Source organism: Lepidochelys kempii, chromosome 6, assembly GCF_965140285.1.
Source record: "Lepidochelys kempii isolate rLepKem1 chromosome 6, rLepKem1.hap1, whole genome shotgun sequence".
In the NCBI taxonomy this organism is placed as follows: Eukaryota; Metazoa; Chordata; order Testudines; family Cheloniidae; genus Lepidochelys; species Lepidochelys kempii.
The window spans coordinates 90,370,652-90,390,667 of record NC_136385.1 but is presented as its reverse complement, the minus strand read 5'-3'; the positions used below and the strand labels follow the sequence as shown (position 1 = coordinate 90,390,667).

Sequence of the window (20,016 nt, the reverse complement as noted above, 5' to 3'; positions counted from 1 at the left end):
CATATCTTACAGTGTCCAGCTCCCGACCCTCACAGAGACCTGGATCCCTTTGACACTGCTTCTGCCGCACCTTAATGATGCCTCTCCTTTTCTTACACTGATTTCTCAGGATCAGAATATGTTGGGCTTCTTTCTGATTGCTATTTCCAATCCCTATATCTTCCCTCTTCTCACTCTTTCTCTTCCTTTGAATGACACCGTATCTGACTCTCCTCTCCTTCTTCATGTTGCTGTCATCTACTCTCTACCCCTCTGTCCCATTGCAAGGTCTGCCCTGCCAACCCCCAGCCCTGGCTTACCCCCTAAGTCTGTTTCCTCTGTTCCAGCTCTCACGCTGCAGAGCATCTCTGGTAGAAATCCCATGACCAGACTGACTTCTTCCATTAGAATCCTTCTGTCTTATTTCAGTTCTACCATCTTCCCAGTTAACAACTCTACTTCTCTAGCTTAACTGAATTTTACTCCTTCAATCCTGAGCTGCCTTTTAGCCCTTTGACTCTCTCCGCAAACCCTCCACTTCTCTCTGCACAGGATCTTGCTGATTTATTCCAGGAAAAAATCAACAAAGTATGATGTGACCTTCCCCCATCCTTTTGCTTGCCTTCCCTTACTTCCCTCCTCCTCCAAACACTTTCTTCCTTCTCCCTGGTCACAGATGCAGAGGTTAACATGCTTTAGTGTCTTCCATCTTCTAAAAACAAAAACAAAAATCTACGCATGATCACACTTGCCTGTTCAACCACCGCTCAATCTCCCTTTTATCTCTGAGCTCATGTGATGCCCTGTTTACAGTTGCTGCTGGAGTTCCTCTTCTCTAGTTCTATCCTAGATCCTTTCCAGTCTGGCTTCCTCTGTCACTCAACTGAAACTGTTCTCACCAAAATCTCTAATAATCTCTTCTTATTAAAATCTCAGAACCAGTACTCCATCCTCATTGACTTGTCAGCCACCTTTGATACAGTTGACCATGCTGCTCTTCTTGAAACCTTGTCCTCTCTTGGCTTCTGGGACTCTGTCCTCTCCTGGTTCTCCTGCCTCTCTAATCAATCCTTCAGAGCATCCTCCTCATCCACCCTTCACCTTTCTGTGACAGTTCCCCGGGGCTGCCTTGGTCCCTTCTCTTCTCCCTCTGCACCCTATCTCTGGGTAATCTCATCTGCAAACACAGATTCAACTACCATCTCTATGCAGGAGGCTCACAGATCTGCCTCTCTAGTCCAGATTTGTATCCCTCTGTTCAAACTAAAATATTAGCCTGTCTCTCTGATCTCCTCTCGTGGATGTCTGTTAGCTCAAGCTCAACGTGGCAAAAATAATGTATCTTATTATTTGTGGTAATAAAGTTTATTATTACTTTTCCACGATTTTCTGCTGTTAGCCAGCAGCTCAGAGCAGTGGCTCCCGCTGTCGGCCGCCCAGGGCTGAGAGCCGGGACCTGAGGCTGACAGCTGGGGCTCCCACTGTCAAAATTGCGGTAGAAGCCTAATATTGCAGCATCCGCAATTTCTGCAATATCGCAAGTTAGGTGCCTTATGCACCATCCTTTTCTCTGGCCTTGACAAATGCATTCTTACTCCATTCATATCCATTCAGAATGTTGCTGCTAAGATGGTTCTTCTAGCACATCACTTTGACCATGCTACCCCTCTCCGTTCCCTCCTTCTCTATCACATTAAGCAAAAGTTACTTGTCTTAATTTCAAGGCCTTTCATGGCCTATCCCTACCCTACCTGTCATATCTTGTTCTGTATCAAAAGGTCAACTCCCATGATGCCAGTCTCCATCACCCACCTGTTAAATATTCAAACAAGCACCTACATATTTTCTTCCACGTTGCCCCATGCTTGGGAGAAACTCCTCGTAAACCTCTGCAAATACATTTAATTGTTCTCCTTCAAATCCGTCCTTAAAACCTCCTTTGCCATCATGCCTATAAAACACTTGACATCTATCTTTTTGTGCTGTGTTTGTACAGTGCCTAGCACAGTGGGGTCCTGATCTAAGGTTAGGGCTCCTAGACACTATGGTAATACAAATAATAAAGACAGAAAAAACTGCTATTGGGTATTAAAACTAGGAGTAAGTGGAGCTCTAAACTGTCTGAGGAGGGCTTAGTTTGCCAGAATCTAGAACTTTCTAGATTAAGTAGAGCAAAAGTAGAGCATCTGATAATATTTCTATATAGAGCTGGCTAGCTCATCTGTTTTTTCAGTCTTTAGATTACAGTGTTGAATTCACTAGATGTTTGTCATTCTAACTGTAGTAAACATGGAAACTTCTGGTCAATATTGCAGACAGATGACAAGTGTCTGTTCATTACCAAATATCAGTATATGAATTTATCTTGCTCAACATGCCTAAAGTTGAAGTGGTAGAAAGCAAGTTATTGATTTTAGTGAAATGATTAAATTCTTTATAAGGTAAAAAGTAAATGTTATTAAAAAGTTGTAAATAGCAATATACAAAGAATTCTTGCTCATGAGAAAATCGGTTTCTTCAAGACTAAATACATCATTGAATGAAACTTTGTCTGTAGAAGTCAGCAGGAGAGTAGAATATTGAGGCTGCTGAGCCTGCAAGTGAGATACTTTTTGTGCCATCATCACTGAAATGTAGCTAAAATTTATTAATAGTATTGTAGCAGCAATTTGTCCCTGTTCTACGCATTCCAGCAGCATTTTAATATCAACTTCTTTGAGAAGCAGTCGGTTTTTCTTTGACAACCTAAAAATGGCAAACATCAATTGGTGATTGTGCCATAAAAACAACTGAAAATCAAAGTTTCAAGCCTTCTTGTATATTACCATCACCTTTTAATGTAGCACAAAATGAAAAATTTAAAGAGCATAGCATAATATGAACAATTTAAAGAAGGGATTGAAGCACTTCTTATTTAATATTCTGGAACAGACAGGTCTGCTATTAGATGTTACAAGTGCAGGGGGAGAGGAAATTTAAAGGAAGGGCTAAAAAAAATAAACAGATATTATGCAAGGTGATTGATCAAATATGAAAACGATCTAATAAAAGTAACAAACAACCATACAGGGAAAAATGTTTCTTCTTAATGCTATTGATTCTACATCTGAAACGAAAACTACAGAATACTGTATTCAAGTTGCTGAAGATGCCAGCCAGTAGAATACTGAGAAAAATAAGTTAGTGACATTTTTGTCATTTGTTCTGACAGTAAAAATGAAGTGAAAGGATCAGTTCTTAACTCCCCGCCCCACCACCGGACCCAGCTCACTTCCGCTCTGCTCTGCCTCCTCCCCTGACCGCACCGCCCTGCTCTACTTCTCCGCCCCCCCCTCAGCTTCCCATGAATCAGTTCCCCTGCGCTCCTCCCCTGGGTTACCTGCTGTGGTGCAGGCGGCCCTCCTTGCACCCCCCCACCCCAGCTCACCTCTGCCTCCCTGGGCCTGAGTGCGAAGCCGCCGCCTGCTTCTCAGCCTGCCCTGGCTTCCCACGCGAACAGCTGATTCGCGGGAAGCCTGGGGTGGGGGGGCAGAGAAGCAGAGCGGGGTGGCACATTCAGGGGAGGGAGTGGAGGTGAGCTGGGGCAGGGAGCTGCCGGTGCGTGCTCTGCACCCACCAAATTTTCCCCTTGGGTGCTTCAGCCGTGGAGCACCCATGGAGTTAGCGCCACTTTTGGCCGGTTAAATTTAGAAGCCCTTTTAGAACCAGTTGTCCCTTGCAGAACAACTGGTTCTAAAAGGGCTTCTAAGTTGAACAACTGGTTCTAGTGAATCGGTGCAAACCGGCTCCAGCTCACCACTGCTGGGATCCCACATGCTCTTCTGCATGGGATACATGGAGATATGAATGAGATTTTCTTGCCCTGGGACACTGTGATGGGGTGTATAAGTCCCACATTGCGGAATCAAGAGTTAAAGAGCAGTTCTGGGCCCAGAGGGCTCCACCCAGCCTCACCTGCTGGGCAGGCTCACAATGGAGGCAAAGATCAAAAGGGAGCATCCCAGCTCAGTCTAGGCAGAAGGAGGCAGTCCTAAGCTGTTGGCCCCTGCAGAGAAGCCTCAGGAGCTCCACATTGCTGGAAGCAACCCCCCTTGCTGAGTCACCAGAGGCCCCCGTGGAGACCAGGAATGACAGGCCATGATTGAAGGAGAAGAGCCTCTGCATCGCTGAGAGGCAGAACACCCCTTGAGAGTCCACAAGCACACCTTGTGGTGGCTTTTGAGGGGCAGAGGCTGTGGTAGGAGGTGACCTATGGAGCAGGCTTGCTGGTGTCCTTCCCCAGGCTGTGTATCCAACCTGCCAATCACAGCGCCCTGGGTTTTAACCCACTCGAGCAGGGAGGGCCCAAGTTCCCCTATGGCCCCACAGACAATACCATCTCTCCCCTCACCCCCAACAGACACTGCTGAGGTTTCCATATGGCAGAGCTGAAATAAGGTTCTGCTTCACAAGTTCTGTTGCCCTGGGACTTCCTGTTCCATCTTGACTCTGGGACAACCTTGTTCCTCCCTCCACTGTATGAGGATTATATACTTAAATGCTGAAGATCCAGAACAGCTGAATTCATTTTGCCTCAGTGCTTTCACCTTGGTTGTACTTTAAATTTTCTCTCATTTTAATATATAAATCTGCCCTGTGTTGATTTTACTGCAGGGGTTTGTGGCTGGTTGTGAGTGTTTCCAGCTTAAATAATGACAGCTCAGTTTTGGCAGAGCTAATGCTGTTGAAATGAACTTTGTCAATTTGTTAAATGTTTTACTAATTTATTGATCTCAGTTGAACATTTAGTTGTCTGGAACCTGCCCCTTGTACTTCTCTGGCTCAACTAAAGACCTATGCATGCATGCTTGTCAGCACTAGATCAATGATAAACCCAAAGTCATAAAGAACAACGAGCGTGAAATTTCATGTGCCTCCCAGGTCAACTAGCTTGCGTGATAAATAGTCCAGTCATGTTAGCTGAAAGTGAAGAAGAGGTGAGTACAGGCTCAGTCTTCGCTGTCACAGCTTCCCAGTTATTGTAAGCTGCCTGTCAGGAATCTTTGGAGTGGAGGAGCAGCTGCCTAAGTCTTGCCTCAGGTGTGTGGCTAACATACTTTGCATTTTATACTACAAATAATTATTACTGCCATCTGATAAGGGGTAGGCAGGTAGCAAGATGAGATTAATTCTGCTGATCTGCTTATTATACCTACTAAATTGAACATTCAGACTGTGCAAAACATGCTAGTATTCCTGTTTATCCTGTCGTCTTTCTCGCCCCTCTCAGTTGTTCATTTCTCCCCACTTGTTGCACCTTGTCTTAAACAAAGATTGTAAACTCTTTGGAGCTGAGACTGTCTTTTACTCTGTCTATACAATGCACAGTGCAATGGGGCCCAACCAAGTTGCAATACAAATAATAATTAATCCCAAGATTAGGGCTTTTGTCAACATAGAGGAGACCATTTGCTTAGACCATAAGCTGAACTAAACATCTGGAGAGCCCCGACCACAAGCCAAAATTCTAATGAAGCAATGGGACAAAGTTAGGTATGCCTTGTGTTGAGGAAATAGCCATCCCTTGGGCAAGTCATTAGCATAGAAGCAGACACACACCCTGAAATGTCTGCAAGATTATCAAATGGCCCTATGTCCATGTTCCTATGGAATATTTGAATAAACTATTCATAGAATGAGCTGCGGGAGAGGTTACACCAATAAAAGTCCATGCAGGTTAAAAGTTATTTGACTTTTAAAAAAACTGGAAAATACATTCCTGTTTCTTAGTACCTAATCTCTCCATCGGTTTCTCCAGGAGAGGAGATTTACAGCTCTGCCCCAGACTTCTCTCTCTGCTCCTTCAACCTCCCCTTAGCCCTTTCCCATCTGCTACCACCCTTCTCCATTCCTACTTTCTGTCTTGCTTTCCCCATCTCTTCCACCACCTCTCTCCTCTTACTCTCTCCTTATCCTTTTTAAGGCTGTCCAGCTCCCTTCCACTGAAGTGCCACTGGGCTGGGAGCACTCCACACCTCTTAGCAGAGAGGCTCAAAGTGGCTCTGGCCTAGCAGCACTTCGGTGAGGAGCGAGGGAAGGAGAGTTGACAGATTTAATTTGGGGGATGGGGGAAGAGAGCATGGGGAGGCATGGAAAGCTGGGAAGATAAGGAGAGAGCAGATGAGTGAGGAGATGTTCAAGGAAGAGGTTTAGAAAGGAGCAGGTGGAAGGGAAAGCCTCATCTACCGAAAAAACTGACAACAGCCAAATAGTGTTAATGAGGGAAATTAGTGGATTATTTTCATACTAAAAAGAAAAGGAGTACTTGTGGCACCTTAGAGACTAACCAATTTATTTGAGCATGAGCTTTCGTGAGCTACAGCTCACTTCATCGGATGCATACCGTGGAAACTGCAGCAGACTTTATATACACACAGAGATCATAAAACAATACCTCCTCCCACCCCACTGTCCTGCTGGTAATAGCTTATCTAAAGTGATCATCAAGTTGGGCCATTTCCAGCACAAATTCAGGTTTTCTCACCCTCCACCCCGCACACACAAACTCACTCTCCTGCTGGTAATAGCCCATCCAAAGTGACAACTCTCTACACAATGTGCATGATAATCAAGGTGGGCCATTTCCTGCACAAATCCAGGTTCTCTCACCCCCTCACCCCCCTCACTCACTAGAGTGAGTTTGTGTGTGTATGGGGATGGGGGGGGGGTGAGAAAACCTGGATTTGTGCTGGAAATGGCCCACCTTGATTATCCTGCACATTGTAGGGAGAGTGGTCACTTTGGATGAGCTATTACCAGCAGGAGAGTGAGTTTGTGTGTGTATGGGGACGAGGAGCAGGCAAGATTCTCAAGCAGAGTAGATGGATATGCACACAAGTGAGGTGTGGGGTGGACAGACAGGTCCAGGAGGAGGGTGTGAGGGAGGATCTTGAGGTGGCTGAGTTGTGTTGGTGTGTTTTATGTGCTAGGCAGGGGTTCTCACAACAATTTTTTGGTGGTCTCGGAGTGCAGCCACCAACTCTTGCTGGTGGCCACACTGACAATTTTTCCTAAAATATTACTTAACTTTAGGAAAAACAAATAAATATGCACATATATATGTCCAAATCATTATAATTTATTTATGTAGGGTTTTTTTCAGACTTGGTAATAAAAATAATGTACAGTGGTCTCTATTCTTTACTGGACCTAAACAGAATAGAAAACCAGATAAGGTGCTTTGCATGTTCTTGTCTTTTTGTTGTTGTTTGCTTTGCTTTTTTGGTTGCTTTTTAAAAAAAACTTGCTAGGTAGTCAGTCTGCTGCTGTGAAAAGTGATATTTGTATGTTTGTTAATATCACTTTTCACAGCATCCTGGGAGAAATTAAGCCCTGGTTGGGGAGGTGGGCAGGGGGACCACAGGACCCAGGGACGATGGCATGGATGGTGAGCCTGGAACCAGAGCCTGCTACCATGTGAATGAAGCCTGAAGCCCCATGGCCGAAGCTTCCTCCCTCCTCGCCACCCCCCCCTCCCCGGGAAAGTGGGGAATTCACCAACTGCCTGTACCTCCAGCATTTGTGTCTCCGAAGGGGGGCAGGACCCAACCCCCACTAGTGGTCCTGCAAGAGGGACCACTGCTCCCCACCCCCATCACAGCCCAGGAGGCTGTGGCTGCAAGAAAAGCGCCTGGCGTCCGCATGTGGTCACAGTGGCCATATTTGAGAAACACTGTGCTAGAGTACTTTTGTTATATGTGTTCGCAGTGCGGCCCTGACAGGGTTCTCTTGGTGTTGCTCAATACAAATAATAAAGACAACTATATTCTCCTCTGTTTGCTTTAACTAAGCACTTGATTAGTGACTGTGCAGTTTCTGTACCTGTGTCTCCTTTGTTAACATCTCCTGTCAAGACAAGTGTGCAGGGAGGCTTTAATCACAGAGTGGAGGGGTAATGGGAGGGGAAAGCAGCTGAATCTTGATACCTAATACTAAGTCATGCACTTGGGAGACGGTGAATAATGTTGGCATATTATAGGCCATGTGAACAGTTTTCATTCTGTGAAGGAGAGGGAGATACCTGGTCAAAGCGTAAAAATAGTTTGTCCTAGTTTGGCTGGTTTTAAGCCGAGAACTCTGTACCAAGAGGGAAGGATAAACAACCAACTTATAGGCAAAAAGCCATCAGAGAAATTTGAACACTTAGGGGGGCTGAGAAACTGGGGCCAGGTGCGCGTCACCATTTAGTCTCCCCTCCTGCAGCACAGATCCCTCTTGGTGACCACTGTGCCACTGGCAGTCCATGCCGTATACCCTCCCCATACACTGATCTCTCCAAGCAGCTGCCATCAGCCTGAGATGAAATTCTCTTTGTTTGTGGTACTGAATGACATTTGTGTTCTGTGCCAGGCCAGCATCCCATATGTGGATGTCAGGACGGAGAGATCCAGCCCTGAGCGCCACTTATATAAGGTGTGAATTCAGCTGAGGCTTGAGCTGTCAGGAAAGTCCCAGGACTGTAAATCTGATCCGGAAGTCCAGGTGAGAGAGAAGATTCTGTGTACAAAGTCAAGATTAGGTACCCTGGGACTCGGTTTTTCAATGCTCCATGCTGATGTCTGCAGCAATAGAAAGGAAAAATTAGTTAGGTGCAGTTGCAGCACTTAGAGGGAGAGCCCCTGTATCTAGGGTGAGGATAGCCGGGGGCACCTGTTCTTTGGGTAGGGGCAGTCAGGATAGACACCTTTCTCTTTTAAGGGTGGGTAGCTTCTGTGCTGAGCAGATTCCTTTAAACAGAGGTATGAAGGAGAAAGCTGTTGATAACCTCTCTTCCTGTTTCACTCTCCAGGAGGTCCTGCAACTCTGTGAACGCTGATCCATATTCCAGCTGCCCCAAGGTTTTCTTGCAGGATGGCAGCTACCTGTCTCGCCATCTTTCTAATGCTGGCCCTTTCCTCTATCTACTGCATTGTTTCCCATCCAAGCCCAGAGATGTGGTTTCAGGGTCTCTTTCCACCTCGTGTGTGCCTTGTAAATGCCACTACCAACACCTTTTATGGCATCATGTTTGACGCAGGAAGCACCGGGACCCGAATTCACATTTACACCTTTGTGCAAAAAAACCCAGGTAAGGCTGAATGGCAGAATTCCAACAAATAAGACCATTTCTCAGAGATCCAACCTGCAGGATTCCACACCCTGATCATATTGTCTTAGGCCCTGGCTGCCTTAGAGATGCTTTTCTCCTCATGCATCACCCCAGAGTTTGGGACAGCTGGGGCAGTTCTGCTATCAGCCCCTAGATCCAAACTCTGAGTGGTGGTTGTTCTCAGTGTGTGGTGGGGCTTCACAGTGCAACTCTCTTCCCCGTTAATCTAACAAAGGCTGTTGACCTTCTGGGCATAGAAAAAAAATTCTCGGTTTCCGAACGCTTTAATCTGGGCAGTTGTGTAAGGGGAATAAGTCTCACTGAGGCTTGGATGGCGTTTTCATGCATTGTCCTTAGGAAACTTGATATGTTTCCTTGTATTGTAGCTTGATCTGTTTTTAACAGGTGGTTAATGAATTTGGTGCACAATGGGCACATTTTGTTAAATCTTTCCCTGGCAAAGGAGGATCAGTGTTTGTATTGGAAAGTGATGGTTGTTATCTGCAGGGAGATATAGGGGATGGTCATCATGGATGATCTCATGTGAAATAATCTGGTCCTAACTTTGAAGCTACAGAGCAGCAGAGCTGGTGGTATAGGCTTTCTCATGTGCTGCTTTGTTTCATTTGTGCAGAGCAGCCTCCAGAGCTGGAAGGGGAGATCTTTGAGTCAGTGAAGCCAGGTCTTTCTGCTTATGTTGATCAGCCTGAAAAGGTAAGAGTCTTCCGGAATCTCCCATGTTCCCTGTAAATAGGTCTTCTCATCTTAATGCCACCTGTAATTTACTTAATATGATTGACTGTATCTAATGGTTAGCACAGGGAACTGGGAGTCCAGATTTAAGTGACCTATTCACACATCTGTCACTGAATGTCTCTTTGACCAAAGTCACTTCACCGCTGTGCCTTAGTTTTCACCCCTCTCAAATGGCAATAATTACATTTGCCTACTTCACATGGAAAATGTGAGGTTTGTTTAACTATTTCTAAAGTTCTTTCAGATCCTCTGATTTAGAGCAAAGAATAACTACTATTATTAGGGGTGGAACTTTTATGCTTTAGTAGCAGAGTTCCTATTCCATAGTAATTTAAAACATGATTTTTGTACTACCAGTATCCATATTCACTCTTTTTTTTCTCTGTAACTACTCTAAACATGATAGTTAAGTAAATGCTCCATTTTCATTTACTAGTAACTGTCTCAATTTTTCCTTTTGGGTGAAACTTCTCAGTGCAAAGGTGAATTTTTTTCCTTGGGAATTTTGAGGGGAAGCAAATCCTGCTTGAGTTATATAATGGACAAAGAAAGAAAGAAAAAAACTCTTTCCAACTGTAAAAGAGTTGCTTTTTTTGTGCATGGAAAATTCAGACAAATGATCTATAAATGTAAACCTTTGTATGCAGCGAGACTTCAGTGAGAAATAGTTTTCTAATAAGTTTTGGTGGGGGAGAATCAATACTGAAGCTCTAAGCGATACAAATTTCATTTTCAGAAATGGACAGTACAATGTTCTATTACACTTTAGCTAAGTAATTGCTTCAGGTACTGTGACAATTGGGGAATCTGTATGTACCACTTATGAATTTTGTTTGTTTGATATTGGGGGCTCTTTATTTGTGTCAGACTGCAAGCTCTGTTTTGGATGTGGGATTCTTTACCTTCTCTGTTCTCGTGTTACTGACATGACAAACTGAAATCCAAGGTGTAGTGATGCATGACTAGCAATAAATTGGGACAATCCTCGATTGAAATACAAAAACCCTAGACAGTGGACTGGCTTCCAACCAGAAGAACTGGTTTGTCAGGGGAGAGATGACCTGATAATAAAGTCAGCTGAGGAGGCAGATCCACAAGTCATCTGATAGAGGGATTGGAATGTTATAAAAGGGCAAGAGCGGATCTCTTTTGGGTCTTGTGCCATTTTCATCAGTTCAAGCTGAGAGAAGCTGCTGCAGTAGCCTGATGAGGCGGGGGAAACCATGGCTACTTGAACACAGATGTTTCCCCAAGGACTACTAGGGAAATGATGAGCTAGAGGGAGAGGCTTTGCATTCAGAGATGTTTGTTGTTAGCATATATATGCTGTACTCTCTGTATGTTTCTCATGCTTTAAGTAAAGAGCAATGTTCTGTTCAAGTCCTGTGCAAAGTCTGGATTTGTTAGATGCAACATCTACCATGTGACATCTGGAAAATGTAAACCATAAGGCTCACACCTTTTGGATGGAGTTCTGGGACAGAATGTGTTTTAAAGGTACTGGGTTATCTTTGGAGTCAGCACTGATCCTGAGGAGCTTACGGCAAGTGGGCTGCGGGGCTCCTTTCCATGAAGGGGTAACAGACAGAGTTGATGCCCAGGAAATGTGCCAGAGAGGCCGAGGGAAGAAACAGTATTGCAGTCTACTGAGACCCAGGAAAGCACATCGCGGAGGGTGGGAGGGGGGGTTCAGTATATCCCCTCACAGCATTCTGATGAGCCCAACTAGATTTGTGACATGGGGGAGAAATGTGATAATTTGGGGGATCTGGCTGTGCCTTCTCTGTTAAGTACAGAGCAATGGTATTAGAATTCTGTACACAGTGTCTGTGTGCATTATGTGTTACACCTGTCATGTGGCCCCTGGAAGAGAGAAACCAGAAGGCTCACACCTTTGGTTGGAAACCTGAGAGACGGTGTATTTAAGCTACAGGGACATCGGAGTCAGCGGAGTCAGCGTTGATTCAAGAGGCGAGGCAGTTTGACTGCATAGTTGAGCTTCTCAGCCCAACCCGAATCCAACAGGATCCAACTATAAGTGTCAGGGTCGGGTTAGGTCTGAAAACGGCCAGGCTCAGGTTTTGTGATCTCTGATCACTTCCTCCTGCCCTTGGGATTGGTGGCAGCTGCTTGCTCTGCTCCTGCCAGTTGCTGCCACATTGCTGCATTCTGTGTGCGCCATGGAGTAAGTGTGCTAAAGAGTCACAGTGCTCTTATTCCACGGCGCACATAGCGCGGCAGGGCGGGCAGCTGGCATGAGTGGGGCATGCAGTCACTACCATGCTCACCCCACAGGCAGGAGGCAGCTGGAGATGGATCATGAGTACAGGGCATGGGGAGCGGGAAGCCTTCATCAAGTCAACCCCCAAAGGCAAGGCAGCTGTGGTGCTGACGTAGGTTTAGGGCAAAATGTCATGATTGGGTTGAGTCTGAAAACAACTTGACACTCTCAGACTTGGTTCTGGTCAGCTGTGGTGTAGTTGGGTTTGGGTCAGGCTTTAAAAACACCTGAGCAGATCTCTACCACAGGGGTCTCCGCTCTCAGGACAGGGTGCTAGATGGAGGAGTTTGCACCCCAAGAGTCTGCCTAAGTGTCTGAGTGCTGTTTAGACTCCAGAGGCTTAAAACACCTGGGGTCCAATGACTGGATTCCCCCCACAGCAGTCTGGTGAGCCACCAGCCAGGGAGCCTGACCAGGTCTGTGACAAGAACAAATAGTTGCTCATCTCCTTAGTGCCTCAGTTAGAGGTCTGCTCAGGCCTAATTTTAAAGCCTGAGAGGTGCGGCAACCCTTCGGCATACTCACTCCGTAGCACAGAGTGCAGCAAGGTGGTGGTGGTGGCTGGCAGGAGGAGGAGATCATAGATGACCTGACCTAAGCCTGAGAGTCAGATCCCATTGGGTTCAGGCCCTACTTCTGCAGCCCTTAAGAAAGCCAGCCATGCAGAAGCAGTTCCTAATACACAGGCAGCAGCCCTATTGACCCTTTTCTCTGCTCCCATTTTAGTCATCCAGCTTATCTGTAAAAATACAGGTGGCCTGAGCCACTGGTAACACTTCATCTCCACCTTGAAGAGCAGTGTAGTCTTCTGGTGAATGGAGAGCAGGGAGTGTAGAAGAAAGAAGGAAAGAATTCATAGATTAGAGAACAGACCCAGAAACAGCAGGGGAGGGAAAGAGTGAAAGTGGACAAGAAAAGCAAAGGCAAGGTGAACACTAGGTGTGGGGAGGTGGTCAAAGTTGAGCTCCACTAAAAAGGTTTGTGAACCACCACCCTAGATTAATGAAACATTAAAGTTTCAAAATTAAAATGAAGTTAAGAAACGTATGTGTTAAAGTTTCCCGTAACAATGAGACAGCAGTTTCCCAGGTGGTCTTGAGGCTAAACCACAGGACTTGGCAGTCAAGAGATCAGAGTTCTATTCCACAGATTCATTGTGTGGCCTTGGTAAAATAATTTCCTCTGTCTGTACCTAAGTTTCCTTATCTCTGAAATAAGTAGAATGTTTACCTATCTCTCAGGATTGTTGTGGGGGTTAATTCATTGTTTGTAAAGGTGGGTGCTAAAGATGGACAAATTATTTTGAAGACTGGAAAAAAACCTAAGCTAGTACCAATTTTCTGGTACCTCCCGCTTTTCCAAGTGTTTTCAAGGACAGTTGTCAAGTGTCACCAATAAGAGGAAAGTAATTTTGATCTCTGTATCCTGCCTACTGGACCCATGTTCCATTGTACCCTGCCAAGAACCCACTCCTTAATGTTAAGCTGACAGAATTACAGGTACGTGATTTACCTGTGTACTTACTTTGTTGTTTTGAAAATCACTTCATCCCAGAGATCAATACACATGGATCAATTGTCAGCCCTCTCAAATGAATGTGTGGGCACCTGTGTCCTTCCATTCAGCTTGGAGGAGGAGGAGACTGAGACAAGGAGAAGCTGTAAACTTGTGAACTCCACACCCAGTTCCAAACATACTATATGCTCACTGTAAAGAATAAAAAAAAAATCACCACCTTCTGATGTTTTTATTATCATAAAGGATTATTAACCAATAACCCTTGGCGTGGCTGCTCCTAGGGCTCCTTTCCCTAATCCGTCTTCCCTCCAGAGGGCTACTTCCACCTTTCTTTAGATTCAGGTGATCTTTAATGAATCACAACTGCCTCAGTGAGATGGCAGCAATTAACCTATCAACAGGGTAGGGCAGTAGGAAAATCAGAGTCAGTCCTAGAGTAGGCCACCAGAGTTTCCATGCATCAGTGGCCTTAAACCGAGGAGCCAGTGCAATGGGTGCAGTGGTGACAGCAAATTTATCAGTTTATGCTGCTAAATTCAATGTTACAGGAATGCATCTTCAAGAGAGACCATGTGAGTAAGAAACTTTAAATCCAAAAAGAGTGAATGGCTTTTTGGATTTATCATAGAATTATAAAAATGTAGGGCTGGAAGGGACCTCAAGAGGTCACCTAGTCCAGCCCCCTGTGCCGAGGCAGGACCAAGTAAACCTAGACCCTCCCTGACAGATGTTCAACCTGTTCTTAAAAACTGTTTTTGGACAACTGTGTGTGTATTTATTCAGTGTGCTGTCCCAGCTCTGCAGAGCAAGCAGACCTTAATTGAACTGCTCAATAAATTTACAGACTCAGTTTTTAGCAAAGGCACCTGGCCAGGTTTATTTTTGATGAAGCACAGTAATAGCACCTGGCAGACTTTACAAGGATACTAAAACATGTATGTTTGTGACCATGGATGCAGCTCAGTCAATGACGGGACTTTTCACTGCTCCCTAGGCTGGCCAAAAATACTCCCTCTAAGATCCATCTTTATACCCCAATACAAACAAGTTAGTACTGCCCCTTTGACGTAGTTAGTTACTGCCCCATGACATTGCTAGTTATCACCCATCATCTTGTACGTGTTGGTTCAATTAAAACATTTTTATTATGTACTGTTATCTTGACCTTTTCTTTTAGGAGGGGTTGGTGTGTTCCTGTTATCCTTGGGGAATGTTTTTGTATTATCCTTGATATCGGATGTTCTGGTACCACTTGATATTGGGATGTGTTTGCATGAACACTCTGTGACTAGTTTCAGAGTAGCAGCCGTGTTAGTCTGTATTCGCAAAAAGAAAAGGAGTACTTGTGGCATCTTAGAGACTAACAAATTTATTTGAGCATAAGCTTTCGTGAGCTACAGCTCTCTTCATCGGATGCATTCAGTGACTAGCACTTCTTAAGAATGTGTTTTTCTGCAATATCAGCCCTGTTCTTGCCAAATTCTGTAAGCAGGTCCTGCCTCATACCAGGCCTCTGATACAAGGACTTATGTCTCAGGCTCAATTCCTACTACAACAGGGATTCCACAACCTCCCTTGGAAGCCTGTTCCAGTGCTTAACTATCCTTTTAGTTAGAAAATGTTTCCTAATAGCTAACCTAAATCTCCCTTGCTGCTGGTTAAACAGATTACTTCTTGTGCTACCTTCAGTGGACATGGAGAATAATTGATCACTATCCTCTTTATAGCAGCCCCTAACATATTGAAGATTGTTATCAGGTCCCCCCTCAGTCATCTTTTCTCAAGACTAAACATATCCAGGTTTTTTTAATCTTTCCCTATAGGTCAGGTTCGCTAAATCTTTTATCATTTTTGTAGATTTCCTCTGGACTCTCCAATTTGTCCACATCTTTCTTAAAGTATGCCACCCAGAACTGGACACAGAACTCCAGCTGAGGCCTCACCAGTGCCAAGTAGAGTGGGAAAATTACCTCCTGTGTCTGACATATAATATTCCTGCTAATGCACCCCAGAACGATATTAGCTTTTTGTTTTTCTGCAACTGGATCACAATGTTGACTCATACTCAATTTGTGATCCACTATAACGCCCAGATCCTCTTCAGCAGTACTACTGCCTGGCCATTTATTCCCCATTTTGTAGTTGTACACTTGATTTCTCCTTCTTAAGTGTAGTACCGTGCACTTACCTTTATTGAATTTCATCATGTTACGTGGGTCTGAAATCTCTTATTTGTCAAGGTCATTTTGAATTCCTATCCTGTCCTGGAAAGTGCTTGCAACCCATCCTAGCTTGGTGTCATCCACAGATTTTATAAGCATATTGTCCACTCCATTATCCAAGTCATTAATGAAAATATTGAATGGTACCAGACTAAAGACAGACTCCTGCTGGACCCCACTAGATACATTCCCGCAGTTTGTTAGTGAACCATTGATAACTACTGTTTGAATTTCGTCTTTCAACCAGTTGAGCTCCCTCCTTGTAATATTTCATCTAGACCTTGTTTCCCTAGTTTGTTTATGAGAATGTCACATGGGACTGTGTCAAAAGCCTTACTAAAATCCAAGATATATCACATCTGCAGCTTCCCTCCTATCTTCTAGGCCGGTAACCCTGCCAAAGAAGGAAATTAGCATGATTTGTTGTTGACAATTACTTATAACCCCATTATGCTTCAGGTGCTTCAAATTGATTGTTTAGTAATTTGTTCCAGTATCTTTCCAGCTATCAAAGTTAGGCTGACTTCTATAATTCTTTGGATCTTCTTCCCCCCCCTTTTAAAGATAGGTACTATGTTTGCCCTTCTCCAGTCCTCTGGGACTTTACCCATCCTCCATGAGTTCTCAAAGATAATCACTAGTGGTTCCAAGATTCATTCCGCTAGTTCCTTAAGTACCCGAGGTGAATTTGATCAGGCTCTGCTGATTTGAATGTATCTAATTTATCTAAATATTCTTTAATCCGTACTTTCCCTATTTTGGCTTCTGTTCCTTCCATCTTCTTGTTAATATTAATTGTGTTAAGTATCTGGTCAAAATGTATCTTTTTCTTTTTCCCTTTTTTTTTCAGTCAAGGTTGAAGCAAAATGGGCATTAAATGTGTCAGCCTTCTTGATGTCATCAGTAAGGCTGCAAATCTTTCACAGAGATCAAGGACCTCCATGACTTCTGCAACAGCTGGTGTGGCTGACCCTATGTCCGCCTGAGCAGCTGGAGCGGCACCAGGGCCAGCTGCACCAGCAGCTCCAGGCAGCTGGTCTGGGAGCAGCAGCGGCGCCCCAGGCTGTGCCCACAGCATGGAGCAGCGGTGGCGGGGGGACCCCAGGCCGCTACCAGCCCCTGGATCAGCAGCATCCCCCGGAATCCCCTCCCCCAGGGCTACAGGGCACAGTGACACAATCTCTCACTGGTCTGGATTGCCACCTAGAACATGACAATGTCACTGTATTGAAATCTACAGAGACTCTCTTTGCTCCCTCCCCCTTGCCTCTTCAGTCAGTAATGGTACCAGAGAAACTAGCTGTTTTATACAGCAAGACTTCCAGGTTTGTCAGATATCAGACCCCTCTCCCCCCCAGTATAAAGCCTAGAATTTCATGAGCAAAGAAACTGCATTTTCTGTCATTTAAAAAAAAAAAAAAAAAAAAGCTCTGTACACATGTCTCTTCTTCCCACGCTTAAGGATGCATGTGCCCTCCTGATCTCGCTCTTTCCTAAGTGCCTATCACTGTGGTACCTATGTGCCCTGCTGGCCCTTTATGTGGTACCTATGTGCCCTGCTGGCCCTCTGTTGCGGGATACGTACTTTGCCTAGTGTTCTAGGGTGAAGGAGGGGGCTCTAAAGTGATTATTGTTTTTCTGATTGCCTGTCGAAGGGAATAGTGTGAAAGAAACAGCTTCTGTTTATTTTTAGGGTGCAGAAACTGTGAAAGGATTGTTGAAAATGGCCAAAGAAGCTGTGCCACGTAGTCGTTGGAAGGAGACCCCAGTGGTCCTGAAAGCTACAGCTGGACTGAGGCTGCTGCCAGAGCCCAAAGCCCAGGCTCTGCTCTCAGAGGTAACGTGAGAGATCTCTGTGCAAATAGTATGGTCCTCCTTACGGTACCTTTTGTAGCTCACTTCTCCATGCTCTCTACCATTACTTAGTCCCAACTGCGAAAAACAGCTGTAATTACATAATTACACTGTAATTCCAGTGTATGAGAACTCTGACCTTAAAACCCTCCTGCTGTGGCCCTATACCCCCCTGTCTTGATAGAGGCATAAAAGGTGGATGGAGAGGGGCCTAGTACACATCCTTCTTTCCTTCCTAGTGCCCTGAGGAGGAGGAGGAGAAAGCTTTGCCTAACACCACACATTCATGCTTTACTTCCTACTGGTCTGGGGAGAAAGGGGAAGCTTTGTCCAGCACCCCCAGTGGAGAGCAAGGCCCCAGGCCCAGAGAATCTAACCATCTCTCCTTTCCTCAGGTGAGAGAGGTCTTTGAGGAGTCACCCTTTCTGGTTCCAAATAACAGTGTTAGCATCATGGATGGATCTTCTGAAGGTGGGTCTTGGGAAGTTGGGTTCCAGAGTTATGTAGATGACACTATATGATCCAGAATGTAGAGAATCCTACCAGAGGAAACGTTTCTGTATGGCATTGGACGAACAGAAATCGAGTTGGTCCCTGCACCAAAGAGTTTAAAATCTGAAGAAGTGGTTTTTTACCCACAAAAGCTCATGCCCAAATAAATCTATTAGTCTTTAAGGTGCCACCAGACTCCTTGTTTTTGTGGATACAGACTAACGTGGCTATCCCCTGATACTTGACACCATGTGTTATTAAATATCTTCATGAATGATCTAGAAGATGGGGTAAAGACTCGTTAGTGAAATTTGCAGATGACACTAATTTTGGAAGCACTGCAAACCACTAATGAGGATATAGAAACAGCACTAATTAACCTGAGCGATATTAGAAAGCTTGGCGAATAATATAATTAAATTCATCTTGAAGAAATGCAGCTAATAGAGTAGCATAGAAACAGTCCGAAACACAGAGTTGCAGCAAAACCCAGAGAACCAGGAATGGCTGAAACAGACTATAGACTAGAGTGGGTAGCAAATTATACATGAGTCTGCAACATGATATAGCTGCAATAAAGGCCATTATAAAACTGGAGTAGGTATACAGAAGTCTCACATCACAGAATAGGGAGGTGAAAAATCTCTCTTTAAGTAGCGCTGATGAGACCCATCTGAAAGGTTACATTCAGTACTGAGCTCTTCATTACTACTTGAGCTGTGTGAATAACTGATTTTTTGGTTTGCTGGCAATTCCAAAAAGTTTTAAAAAATTGTTTGGGATCAACCTGAAAATGAACATTTTCAAAATGTAAGTGTATCAAAAAGTCGGGGGGGGGGGGAAATGATTTGAAATATTTAATTTCCATTTTGAGCCTTTTCAAATAAAATTGAAGGAAATTTCAAAACCAAAAAATTAAAATTGGACAATCAAAAGGTTTTGTTTAAAAAATGTTGAAACATTTTGATTTTTTTTTCAGATTTTTTTAAAAAGGTTTTTATTTTGACCAAAACAATGCAGCAAATTCAACATGAATTTGAGAACTCTTTCGGTCAACCCAAATCTGCATTCCCCCCTGCCCCCCCAAAAAAAAGTTGAAAAATTTTGCCCAGTACTAATTACCCCTAATATAGTAATAATTTGGGGAGTTCTGAAAATAGCAGAAAAAATAAAGGACCTATTTATGAGGAAAGATTGAAAGAGTCAATGCTGGTGTAAGAGACAATGAGCATGATCAGTCTGTAAGTATTTGAAGGAAGGACATAAATTATTAGTGCTATTCATAGTGTATTATTAGGGGTAATGGGATGTAGCCCTTGAGAGTGTGCTGTAGGGAACAGTATTGCATGCGCAGGGAGGAGGACTAGTGGGGCCTAGTAGAGCCTGCTATGGCCTTCATAGGTTTTTATTTTCTAAGTTCCCTCCTCAGACAGCATCTGTTTCAGCTGGAATCCCACAGCTGATGTACGCCCAATGCCAAAACGAAGCTCAGTGGCTAGACCAGGAGAGGAGGAGTTATTCATATTTTACTGGGTCTCACTAAGCAGATCCATGTTTTTTCAGATCTAATTGTAAATACAACAAAATTAAAATACAAAGAATGTGTATGCAGTTTTAAGGTTAGGAATTTAAATGCTCAAAAATCAGCTAACACCGAAGGTAAATTTACGTGTTATTTTATCTCAGTGACCGTTTGTGTATCGTTGTGATACAGAGCCCAATTCTTGTCTCCGCTCTAGATGCGCAGATGCCAAAAAGCCCTCTCCCCACTCCTCCTTTTGATCTTA

The 20,016-nt window shown here is 44.3% G+C and overlaps 2 protein-coding genes across 6 annotated transcripts in view; one reads left to right on the top strand and one right to left on the bottom strand.

The window, feature by feature from the left end:
• Window positions 1-20,016, top strand: part of ENTPD5 (ectonucleoside triphosphate diphosphohydrolase 5 (inactive)) — a 38,606-nt gene that overhangs the window by 1,109 nt on the left and 17,481 nt on the right. Inside the window, exons 1-6 of one of the 4 annotated variants that reach the window (XM_073349143.2) lie at window positions 4,926-5,058; window positions 8,368-8,499; window positions 8,807-9,085; window positions 9,741-9,820; window positions 17,577-17,720; window positions 18,133-18,208. In XM_073349143.2, the coding sequence (XP_073205244.1) occupies window positions 8,869-9,085; window positions 9,741-9,820; window positions 17,577-17,720; window positions 18,133-18,208 (517 nt within the window). In that variant the 5' untranslated portion in view covers window positions 4,926-5,058; window positions 8,368-8,499; window positions 8,807-8,868. Of the gene's footprint in view, window positions 1-4,925; window positions 5,059-8,367; window positions 8,500-8,806; window positions 9,086-9,740; window positions 9,821-17,576; window positions 17,721-18,132; window positions 18,209-20,016 lie in introns of those variants that run through there. The other 3 variants (XM_073349144.2, XM_073349141.2, XM_073349142.2) reach the window with 3 other exon arrangements.
• Window positions 6,782-20,016, bottom strand: part of LOC144930665 (uncharacterized) — a 31,053-nt gene continuing 17,818 nt past the window's right edge. For both annotated transcript variants that reach the window (XR_013635979.1, XM_078853364.1), the window contains exons 3-4: window positions 13,668-13,850; window positions 6,782-8,576 (exon numbers count right to left, since the gene is read on the bottom strand). Coding sequence is in view for 1 of the 2 variants with exons in the window: in XM_078853364.1 (XP_078709490.1) it covers window positions 13,715-13,850 (136 nt within the window). In the remaining variant the exon portion in view is untranslated. The remainder of the gene's footprint in view (window positions 8,577-13,667; window positions 13,851-20,016) is intronic.